Source organism: Lutjanus erythropterus, chromosome 6, assembly GCF_056507025.1.
Source record: "Lutjanus erythropterus isolate fLutEry1 chromosome 6, fLutEry1.hap2, whole genome shotgun sequence".
NCBI lineage: Eukaryota > Metazoa > Chordata > Actinopteri > Lutjaniformes > Lutjanidae > Lutjanus > Lutjanus erythropterus.
Genome location: NC_139322.1, coordinates 6,505,165 through 6,517,926, shown reverse-complemented (window position 1 = coordinate 6,517,926; position 12,762 = coordinate 6,505,165). Strand labels below are relative to the sequence as shown.

The following is a 12,762-nucleotide window of genomic DNA, read 5'->3' as shown; positions in this document are numbered from 1 at the left end:
ACAGAGACAGACAACCACTCACACTCACATGCACACCTACGGGCAATTTAGAGTCACCAATTAACCTAGAATGCATGTCTTTGGACTGTGGGAGGAAGCCGGAGAACCCGGAGAGAACCCACGCAGACACGGGGAGAACATGCAAACTCCACACAGAAAGGCCCTGACCCAGTCGGGGAGCTGGGGGATCGAACTCAGGACCTTCTTGCTGTGAGGCGGCAGTGCTAACCACTGCACCACCGTGCCGCCCTGAATCTGAACTATTCTTTTAAATCACCAAAGTCACATAATAACTCAAACAAACTAACAGATCAGGGCAGGAATAGACCAGCAACTCGTGAGCTCTGTGAGACAAAATAACGGATTTTGCTTATGGAGTTTGGTTGGTTTGGAGATGGTGATGTTTGGCTTGTACAACAAATGTCTGATGGCAAAGTAAGGTGCCAATTAGTTCCTATCTGCCAGGGACAGGTATGAGTGTGGTGCCACGTTCAACAGTAGTGTTTATCCTGCTGTGAACCTGAGGGAGTGAAGTGGGGTGCACTGTCCCGTCATGCCGTTTTGGTGAAGATCAACAGGAGAATAAAGACGAAAGAGAAGTTGTTGCCCGCTTATTACCCGCGGGACTGGAGAAGAGCGTAACAGACTGTGACAGCAGGCAGCTGCCAAAGAGGGACACAGGCCTAATCTGTTTTCCCCTGCAGTTTAAGTTTGACAGTATTTTACGGCATGTCGCTACAGTCGATGTTGAGGACAGCGAGCCTCTCGCTAATAATGACGGCGCAACCAAAAAAAAGAGAGTAAGCTTTAGCGAAGGACTTGAACTCTGTGTCGTGTTGGCTCTTTAGATGTTCTCACAAAAAGCTTGTGTTGAAGTGCCTGTTATTCATGAAGTGGCATCGCGTGTGGCGGTATCTGAGTAGTTTTATGAGTACGAGTACATGAGCACTGTGTTGGACTGATACCCGATGCTGGTATCAGTATTGGTGCAGCCCTATAATATACCGTACACTCAAACCGGACCTTGTTTAAATGAATAAAATAGCTTTTGTTGCTGACCCCGTCCACAGCAGTACATTGCTTTGCTTCTGTGCTGCTTAATCTATCAAATAATCCAGACTATCCCTTTAAAAAAAAAAACTGTTCGGCCTTTGATTTGACTCTGTGGGTGATTGTCAACTCACCGGCTGCAGGTCGCTCATGCTGATTGGGAGCTCTCTCAGAGTCAGCAGCAGGTCGAGTTGTGTGCTCAGGTAGGGGATGTTGCACATCTGTAGCGGGGAAAAGATGGGAGTGTAATGAGCAGTTTGTACACGGAAGAGAGTGCAATTATCACATCATCACACACCTATTTCCATGTGATTATTCAGAATTGTTTGAAAAAAGCAGCGCTGCAGGGAGATGCTGCAATGTGATACAGTCACCGGACGGCTGCAGCTCGTTCTCACCGGCCCGAGTTCTTTGGCGAGATTACCTCAGGCGAAAGTGGAGCGCTGCGGGCCTGTCGACAGGCTGATTTAATAGAGAAACTGAAGGCTTGACACCTTGAAACGATTGGCTGAGCTGCCTAGTCGACCTTTGAGTCGGTGCTAACCTCTAATAAATCACTCCACATTGTCAGACCGTCTCGCTCATGCACAGGTACCATCTCCCAAAATCCAAAGGGCACTCGGTCTGACGGATGGTTAAGGAGAGATATTAGGATTAGTGTTAGAAACCAAGGCCATGCAATCATTTGGCTATTTATAAAAATAAACGTCCCAGAATGTGTCATCCTCCACACTCTTGAGCACCGTTCTCCTCGTCTTGTCACATTTTCTGACACATTTTAAATTTCTAATGGGGGGTTAACAGATCACACTGATTCTATGCCAAGTTAACACTGTTATAATTTGATTCCACCTGGGCTAAAATTGTGTTCACACATTAGTCACTGCGTTTGAAGAAATCACATTGTCAGACATTTTGCTGACTTTTTCTCAGATCCCTAAACAGAGACTCATTTTTATCAACTTTAAGATATAAAAAGGTATACTCTTTCCTTGAATTTCTGCTGAAGCAGTGATGCTGAAAGGAACAGAGTTCTCAGTGAAAGCGTGAACACAAACATGATTTAAGAACATACAGAGAACTCATATACAGTGTAGTGCCTGCAAAGCTCGATTAGGATTTGTTTCATCTCATGGAAAAGGTCAATGTGTCACCACTAATGCATTGATTGTCCTCTTTAATGGTAGAAAGTTCTCACATACTCAGATGTCATTCTTGTGTCCTCCACGGACTCCCCGAGGGGAAAGTGATTATTCAGAACTGTTACATGCACAATAAGACCATTTTCAACTGTCTACAGGAACGTAAGGCTTAAGAGTCTACAGCTGTGCTAACAGCTCTGTGCCGGCATGGTAGCTTGTTCACTATAAAAGTGCTAATACTGATGTCACTATATTATGCCATTAACCGTGTTCACCATTTTACTGTAAAGTTAGAATAAGCAGGATTTCAGCTGGTGTTTGTAATCGCACCAGAAAGATAGTTGATTGTTGAATCTTATTCCCAGGATGGCGTCCTGAGCAAAGCAATATAATGATAAAATACCAACAGGAAACAGGATCTCTGCAGCTACAACCACCACCACACACTTCTAGTGGGTCAAAAGTGATGATGAGAGGGATTATGTTTGAGTCTCTTCATTTTATTAGGTGAAATGTTACTGCTACTAAATGCTACTAAATTATTCTACCTTGAAATAGCAATCTGTTCTCGTACTTTGGTGTCACACCAATTGTGTCACAGATTTTGGAGAAACTGGATCATAGTTTACGGAGAAAATGTCTGGTTTTCTCTCTGATGTCCTCTGGTTACTCTCTGTGATTTAAATTTTTGGACGAAGAGTAAAGTAAGCGCTAACTGCTGCTAACTGTAACTCAGTTGCCGTTAGCTGAGTTAGCCGCACTGTCAGCTAATTGGAGCACCAGGGGAGTGTGTTTACACCTTGAACCACATTGGAATGCCGAAATGAGCACCAGAACCAGAGCAGGGCAAGCGGGCAACGTAACTGGACTCAAAGAGGCTCAGAGATGACAATTATTGAGGGCATTAAGAAAAGAAAAAGACAAAGGGACTGAGCTATGGCCGTGACAATAAATGCATTACCACAACACCACACTTAGGTGACGCCTCATTACCGTCATCACCACAAATTTTATTTTGAAGGATCAATCTCACGGTGCAGTCAGTGCATGGATCTGTTAATACATCTATTGATCAGAATCTCAAAAGGCTGCAGTGTTTTTTAACTGACACACTGTACATTTACTGTCAGATTGACAGATGGAGTGCTGATCTTTTACTCTGCTGTGTTAGCAGCACTGTCACTGTCAGCCTGCTGCTCGCTTGCTCTCCTTCACTTGCTTATGAGAGTATACTGACAGCAGCCGAGGTCGACTATCCGATGCGCATCTCAGAGGACACGTTTCACCCCAAATACAAAGAAGTAATGATGAAAAAAAAAGTGAAACGGCAATGATTCATAAAAAAATGTGTCAGCCCTTTCATTTTCTTTAATAATTTAATTGGATTTGGGGGAGAAAATGCATGAAAAGACTGAAAATGGCAGAACATTAGACTCTGAAAAACCCTTAAAAGAGTGAGCAATCACCGCTAATCATGGGAGTTTCAACTGAAGCCATTTCAGTTTCTATTAAGTGTAATATTTGAATACCTGCTGTAGTCGGCAGCAATTAACAGGACTGATTGTGTTGTATATTTAGTAGCATTCATGTGGACTGCAGACTAGCACAGAAGGCGTGTGCCTCCTTAAGTATGTGAGATTTCCATAGGCGCACTGTTTCTTACATATGACATCCCTTCTGGTGTCAAATGTTCCTGAGAGGCACTGTAGGCTGATCCTGCTGTTCATCTGTTACCCTCCTGAGCCTTCAGCCAACCACACACGGGTCATTTGACTGCCAGGCATGCTGGTAGGTGATAACCAGATGAATGCTAAGAGCTTGTCATGACACCCACAGTGTGTGAATGAGGAGGCAGGTGAATGAAGGCTCGACGAGGCATCTTAAGGAAAGTGCAACATGAGCAGGAGCTGCATTAGATTCTGCCTGGGTCATGATGTCACAAGAGAAATCCACAGGAAATTACAATATTAATCGTTAAACTGTACCTCCAGCATGTACTGGTCCACAATATGCAGTTCTGCCACAGGTCCCTTGTGAGATTTGTACATTTCCACATCTTCCAAGGTGGGGACGTACCTTTAAAATAAAAGCACAGAATATAACTGTTAGATGCACTTACCGTTTTTAAAATAATGTAAGGCCCTGAAATTGTGATGGGATCCCACATAAGCACTATTTTCTGCCAAAAGTGTGGTTATTTCACGAGAAAGATTCCTGCATTTCCTTCTTTCTGCTTCATACTGGTTTGAAATGAGCATGGCTCTGTTGCAAAAATGGATATCACATACTTTTGGGCACCAACCAGAATCGAATGACAATTACCACGCTGTTTGCTCATTGTCAGTCAAATCTTATCAGTCCAGTGTCACATTTAAAACTGATCAGTGTCCAGGATTTTGCAGGCTTTTTGGGGGATTTTTGCAGCCTACAATGCCTGATTTCACAGCAGCTTTTCTAAAACAAATTATAATGCATGTTGTGTTGTTTTCAGGCATTTTTTGCAATGAAATTGTGGGAGCAGGTTAAAATTGTATAATCGTATAATTCATTATTAATCAAAGGCATTTTTTTTCCATGGGGAATAAAATCAGACTCTGTTCTTGGTCTTCTAAGTAACTTTACCAAAAATTCTAACAAAATATGTTTTATTTGTAAATGAAGAAGTTCACCTGGGAGGGTTTCCCACAAAGAAGCAAGATCACTTTGGAGCTCAGAGTCAGTCAAAACAGCACAAAATCATAAAATACAAAAGTTGATTGAATAATGATAATTAACAATAACAAACCTTGATGTATATTTATGTTTGTGCAGTGGGTTGCTAAGATTGGTGGAACTCCAAATTCACATTGGATCAGTTGAATTTGTCTTAATTGTTGAAATCACAAATTTTAGGTGCTTTAACGACCTTAAACACGAGTGCATCCTGCCAGTAAGTGAAATCTTATCTAACTAATGAGCCTTTTGTTTCTGGCCAGGACGCTTTAGCTCTTTGGCTAAATCTGACACATCATAAGGACAAATGATATTAAAGTTCCAGTGGGTAAGATTTACAGGGTTTTTCTGTTTTTTTCCACCAGAGACGTCTGTGTAACAGCAAGGTAAAGCAGTGAAAATATTCTAAATACAGTGTTCATTTAAACTGATAAATGCTAAATGCTTCATTATGTTCACCAGCTAGCTGCTAACCCTATCTGCTGTCTATCTGCTGTTTGGTAAACTCACTGCACTCTGCACTCACCTGCTCAGCACCAGAGCTTTTCTGCTTAAAACTCCTGCCTGCTGCGGCTGAAAACAACGCTGATGAGACCAGTTACTGAACCAATACAGTAAAATTGAACCCATTAAAACAAATCAGTGACTTTAATCAAAAACATTTAAGCTTGTAGAAGTGAGAGGAGCTGCAGAGTTCACCTCAACATATGACCCCTTTCACTCTACACATCGTCACTTGATCCATTGTCATAATAAAATATTGATTATAGCTGCTTTGAGGGTTCACATCAGACTGGAAACAAACAGTCACATGGTTAAGAATAAACACTGAAATAATCATACACGCAAAAAGAAAAACCTCAACAGAAAGACTGGAGGAAAGCTCAAAAGTAGAAACTTTCCTTCCAGAGCAGCTATCTGTAGGTGCCATCGTGAATATTTTATTGCTAAGGTGAAAGAGTGCATGTTGAAGATGTATAGTCTGCTGCACAGTCTGCTGTAAAGCGCACTGTACATGGAGTTACGGATTTGACTTCTACTGCTTGAATACATTTGGAAAGCTTGTGCATTTTAAGTGTTTCTGATGCAGTTATTTATTTAGTGTAATTTTAGTATCAAGTTTATCTGATGTGTCGAGTTATTTCAGATGTACGTACCTCCTCGGCTCTTATTTGAGTAACTTTGACACATTATGAATTTATTTTTTTTACTGACAGTACTACAACCAGTGTGTGATATACGGGGGAGTCTTTCTCTCATTTACCCACAGGGCACCCCGAAAACCTCAGCATCAAACTTCACGGGGGGTCTCATTTTGTATTTATCCATACCATAAAGTGTATTTATCTGTATGTGATGTCAGGTTGCATTGAAAGGTGAGGAGTGGCACAGAACATGATAGTGAACAGCTGCAGCTGGTAGCACAGATAATGCAACCCGGTCTCTTCAGTCTGCATACACATAATTCGACTTTACACTTTCAAATAGTATGCAGTGTGTACACCAGAGTCCAATTTTGCATGCAGGTGATACACCAGTCCTTCCCATTAAATTCTGTGGAGGGGCAATCCTTAGTCGGGTGACCTTTGTTAAAATCTTGCACACCTGCAGGTTACCTTGTTGTGTAACGGGTAAAAATATATTTCTAAAAATTTTTAGATATGGGTACAAATTTACTAATTGCAGGTGGGCAGCAGGTGAGAACAATAATGTAACACATGCAATGAAATAATATATTTTTTACTCTGGAGAAATCAGAAATGATTTTGCAGTATTTTTAAGCTTTAAAACTGCTTTGATATCAAGTCTAATCAGCTGATAGGGTTTTATTGTGAAAGTCTATGATGATAATAGGATGCCACTGTTTGATCTGAAAACAGTGTAGGTTATCTGATCAGTAACATGGATGACATAAAAGTAAAAATAGCCAGTGGAGAATATCAAATTGTGGACAATACGGCATCCAAGGCCAAGTCAGACATCTGGGAGAAATCTGGTGTGATCAGAGACTGTGAGAATAATGTGGTTCTGCTGCTTGTAAAAAGTTCCAAAAAGTATTCACTTGTGATAACCACGAGCCAGGGGCTTGTTGTCACTATGGAAACACATCGACAGCTGCTGGAGGACAGTTGCTGGGCCAACCGAGAACACAAGCGTGGGACTGTGTGAGTGTGTTTGATCACGGGTCCAGGTCAAGTTGTGGCATGTGGGGTTTGACACTGTCACTTCTGTGCAGGTCTGCAAAACTAGACCCCGTGTCATCACGGTAACAAAAATAAATACATGGTTAACTTTGTGAAACTGTTTGCGAAAAGTTTGGTTAGGTTTCGGCAACAAAACTTCTTGGTTAGGTTTAGGACAAGATCATGGTTTGGTTTGAAATAAGTAAATTACATTATGTAAGTCACATGTAATGTTCTGTAACTTCAAACTTTAGATGACATTGACTTTTACTTTTGTGATCTTGCTTAGATAAAAACATACCTGAGTATTATATTCCATTTATACCATAAAAATATCCTGCCAGTAAATCACTTTATATGTTAGAAACTGGACCTTTAAAGGTAAACAGTGGTGTTTCACCTGCATGCAAAGTTGGACTTTGGCTCATGCACTGAAGGTAATCTCTGGTTACAATTGTGCGAAATATAGATATAGGCAACTGATACATCTAAACATCTTAAGAGGTTGTTTTCCTCATATGTTTGTTTAAATACGTCATTTATTTCTTTAAAATCCAATAAAATATAAATGATTCCACGTGCAAAATACCTGTCCTTTTTTCAGCAGGAACAAACACAGACCTATAGATTTATTTTAAAAATTTATGTAAAAACTGGGGATGTTTTTCTTTTTCTGTCACAAATGCTTTCCCATTTTGACCTTTGCCTCTTTATGTCATTGGATGTTCTTTAACTCCCTCTCTTGGACCCGTGCCATTACATTGATTTCCCATGACCCGGAGAGAGGCGAGTGATTAAAAGCCAAGTAGCGCTGATGGTCCTCGTCAGCTCCTATAAAACAGCGAGACGCTGATGGGAACAGCCATTTATTTGCTCGCACTGAGTTTGAACCCCGCTCGTCTTAAATTGGACTTCCTCCTTCTGTCATTTCCCTGCGTTCTGACCTCAAACCGAAGGCATTCACTTTTTCATGAACCAGGCTGTGTGCCACTGGAGTAGAACTGTCCATTAATATTGCAGCACCTGTTGGGAGTGGTTCTTTCCAGATTGTATTCCTCAGGCCTACACCGCGGGGCATTAAAATATATATTATGTTTTCATAGAATAAATAAAATCCTCCACACAGTACATTAGATCACCCTCGCCTTCCAGGAGGTCAGCATCCAAGGCCACTGAGTAAATTGCAAGTAAAAATCAGGAAGCATTTTACCCACTTTCAGTCTTATATTCCTGAGGGCATGTCAATAGTTTCCATCTCCGCAAATAACCCAAGATAAAACTTTTATTAGTAAGCTGCTCTGGTAAAAGGTTCTGGCATCTGCTCTTTAGTATTAGAACACCGTGAAGCACTGCTGTGCGAACTGTGTGTCTTCCTCACATGAACTGCCTGTGGTTTCCCCTGTTCCTCATTGTCCTGACTGCACAGTACACTCACATCTCTTTTTGATGATTTGCTAAGCTGCTGGTTACCTCCGCCGAGGAGGTTATGTTTTTGGTGCCCTTTTTTTTTTCTTTGTCTGTCAGCAGGACTGTGGAAAAACTACTGCCCCAATTTTTATGAAACTTGGTGCAAGGATGTGGCACAGGCCAAGGAAGGATGCATAAAATTTTGGAGTTGATCCAAATCGTGAGGCAGATACATTCATTATTTTTCGCTCCTCCTCCACTTGTAAGGCTGCAACTAAAAATGATTTTCAATAACGATTAAAGGAGGAATCAGTAATATAATTACTGTAATAAATGATAAAATGATCACGATATGTCATCACAGATTAAGGAAATATGCTAAGATCAAATACTCGCTTCTCTGACAACAGGGCTGCAGCCAGTGTCCTCCTTTGAAAATTCTGTTTTAGCCCGTAACTTGTGTCTATTTTTGAGTTCAAAGTAATGCTGAATGTTCGCCAAATGAGTGAGTGTTTCTTTATGAGAGGTTTAAAAAAAAGTATTATCTTTTTGAAGGAGTGGATGTTTATAATGGTTAAATTGAGCAGTATGTTAATGGAGTCTGGTAGGCAGACAGAAGGCTGAAGTCATTCAGCTCCGGAGTGTGAATTTTCAGAGCAGTGAGCTTTTGTTTTCAGGTGTAGCTTTATATTGACAGACAGCTGACAGTTATAAACAGCTGATCAACTTACATTGTAGGACTTAACATCACTTTTTATTGTCAAAGTGTAACGTTACACTCAGCTTGTGCTCCTGCAGCCCGGCTGAGCTTCTTTGACTCTGGAGATAAGGGGGCGGGAAAAAAAACAACTCGAGACTGTATATGATAAAGGAGTGCAATTCTTACAGATTGCACCTTTAATCTGTTAATCACTTTTTTGATTAATTGAGTATCTGTTTGGTCCACAAAACTGTGCAAAATGTTGATGACTGTTTTTCAAAGCCCAAACTGGCATCCTCATATATCTTCTTTTGTCAAGAAATTCAGTTTACTGTCATAGGGGACTTAAGAAACCAGAAAACATTTGCATTTGAGACGCTGAAATCAGAGAATTTTGACATTAACAAATTCTCTTTGACTCAACATGATTAATTGATTATCAAAATACTTGGTGATTAATTTAATAGTGGACAACTTATCAATTAAAGGAGCAAAATGTGGCAATTGTGCATGCAAAATGAGTACTGCAGTCCAGATAGCAAATTGGAGCCATGAACTGTATATTAAAGAGGCTGAAATCCTATTTAATATACAATCTATGGTTGAAGTGAGTTTTCCCCCCATCTCACTCCTCCCCAGACCTGAGGGGAAGCTTGGGCTGGCTGCAGAAACACTGCAGGAGCGCAAGATGAGCACAACATCGGAAATTGACAACAGCAAGCGAGGGCGAGTCCTATACTGTCAGTTAAACCCACTGCTCTGAAAATTCTGGAGATTCACTGATCGCCTGTCTCACTGTCTGCCAGACTCCATTAACATATTGCATGATTTAACCGTTATAAACATCTACTCCTTCCTCAAGATCATTAATGATTTCTTAAGACTCATAAACAGACACTTAATCATTCAGCGAGCATTCAGCATTGATTTGACCTCTAATTAATGTGAAGTGGGCAAACAGAAACAGTTATTCTGGGCTGGAATGGCTGCAGTGTTGTTGTCAGAGAAGTGAGTATTTCAACTTAACATGTTTCTTAGATCTCTGATGGCACGTCATGGCCATTTTTTGATTTATTACAGTAAATATATTGCAGATTTCTCCTTTAATCAACTAGTCTTGCAGCTCTTGTCAATTGTGACACAGGTGTCTAGAAGTCTGGACTGTTGGCCTCAGTTTCTAAAGGTTTTGCCTCTGCCTGTGAAAACACACATCAACCTCTCATGGACTCAGGCACAAAAAGTCATTCACCTCTCAGCTTCAGTTGTGACACCATAAGGAATGAATACAAATCAGCATTTTTTGGCACAAATTCATACCTCCTGAGAGAGGTGATGTGCTCATCAGACAAGCCTCCATCTTCCTCATTAATGATGAACAGTTTGTCCTTCAGCTCTCCTGGTTGCACTGGAAAACTTTTGAGGAAAATGTCTAGAAGAACAATAGATTAGAAAAAGTCAACACACTCAATAGTACATGAAAGCTTTCCTCTTGACAGATAGTCTTCTTATCCTGCGATGAAATGACTCAAAAAGCATTCTGAAGACAAAGGGTCCTTTGCTTAATTACTTTCCCCCAAATGCCTAAGGGAAATGCACAAATTTGCATTCTATCAAGTCAAAGCTGATGTGATTTTTTTTGTTTTACAGAAAATGCCTCTGCATAATTCAGGAGCTGTGAGCGGCATTCATTAGGAGGCTGCTTCAGGAATTTTAGACATGTATGTAAAATACATGATGAATTTTACAAAATGCAGTTGAGATGCTTGAGCCAGTCAGACGCTCAGGCATTGATTTGGAAGTGTTGGATCCAACTTTCTTTTATTAAGTTGTGAGACTGTCAGCCGACTGGTGGTCAAAACTTTTCCTGCCTTTTATTCTCCACTGCAGCAAATTCATTTTAAATGCTGAAAACACTGTGCAAGACATGAAAAGGAATACTCTCCCATTTTGTGAAATACATTGTCTTGTTTAGACGACAGGATCTGCCACTGTCTGGCAAAGCTACAGCCAGGAGACATTAGCTTAGCTTAGCATAAGGACTGAAAATGGATAAACAGCTTAACTGCAGCCAGCACTAATTAACACGTTATATCTAATTTAATCTGATCAAAAACCAAAATGTGAAAACGATTCAAGGTCAAGACTCGCTCTCTCCCCCAGTGTGTCAAATACGACAGTTTAGTCAGTGCACCTGTGTTTCAAAACATGACGCTGTCCCCTTCAGCGCCATTTCTGGAGGCGCCCCTCTAGCGTTGTGTTTTGATGTGCTGTTAAAGTCAAGTGATGTAGTATAGAGAGTTAGAGCATCTGCATATGGAGTTTTTGTGCCTTTAATTTGAAAGTCTACCCAGATACTGCATTATTTGTTATTGTTAACTTGACCGTGGCAGCCTGTGCATGCAAAACTGACACTAGAGGGCGTACCTAAAGCGTTTGATGCATAGGACAAGGTTGGTGGGGACAACAGTCACAGCTGCAACTGCTGTAATATGGGAACATCTGCTGCAGCTACAGTATATTCTGCCCCACCTTCTTCTACCTCTGTGTAGTTCTGTGGCTGTTCCTCTGTTGCCTGACACAGAGTGTCCCCATAAGCATAATAAAAGCTGTCAGTCTCCTGCACAAGGAGGGAGAGACACTGTTCTGCTGCCAGAGGAGCGCTGACTGAGATTACAGCATGGAATAAATTCAAATACAGGATACTAGATTTGTGTATATTTCTCCTTCCCACTCATGTCTCCTTGACACTTGATATTATCATGATACTTGGATGTATTGTGATTCTCCAAGTATTGTGATTCAGTATTACAATTTATTGTGATTTGTTTATTTAACAGTAGATGATGGGAAAAAAAAAGGTGAATCATACGCTACTAAAGATTGTATATCATGAGTCATATTGCTGCAAGTAATTTGAGTCAATGTTTCTCGGTTTTATTTCAGCAGCATCATTATTATTTTGCATATAAAAGCAGTAAATAAAATAGTTTTTGAAGTGAACTGCTGCGTTTAGCTGTTCCTGCTCGGCAAGCTAGTGCCACAAGAATAATAAGATGACAGATAAGATTTTAGGCCATTTACTAGCAGGCCTAGCGGTGAGCGGGCATGTTGCAAGTATCTCGTCTACCCCTTCCCTCAGAAACTATGGTTTTCTCTCATAATTAGATGTTTTGTTTTTTGTATTATTGTTTCACCTCTGTATATGTATTCACCTTTTTGACCTTATGTAATTTTTCAACAGTAGATATAAACAACTCATTCTGAACTAATGAAAAGACAGCAATTCTTATTTTCAGGTGGTGACATGAATAAAAAATACTTACGAATATTACATTCAGTTTTCACCATATTCTGCCAACAGATCCCCCTAAATTGTACACATCATTTTATATTAAGCATGTGATCAAAATGGATCCATTTGTTAAGATGTTATTAATGCGATCGCAACGCAAATTTCCATTAGTGCATTAATTGGATTTACCATTATGTGTTAGCATCAAGCTTTCTTTTTGATCAGAATTATTGTCAGGGACGATTCGATTGTCCCTGGATATTGATGGGGACATGA

General features: G+C 40.5%; 1 protein-coding gene across 1 annotated transcript in view; it reads right to left on the bottom strand.

Annotated features, from left to right (window-relative positions):
- LOC146324750 (uncharacterized) overlaps positions 1–12,762 on the bottom strand; it is a 57,464-nt gene that overhangs the window by 26,634 nt on the left and 18,068 nt on the right. The window contains exons 9-11 of the mRNA XM_084719928.1: positions 10,512–10,623; positions 4,178–4,268; positions 1,185–1,271 (exon numbers count right to left, since the gene is read on the bottom strand). Of these exons, the coding sequence (XP_084576054.1) occupies positions 1,185–1,271; positions 4,178–4,268; positions 10,512–10,623 (290 nt within the window). The remainder of the gene's footprint in view (positions 1–1,184; positions 1,272–4,177; positions 4,269–10,511; positions 10,624–12,762) is intronic.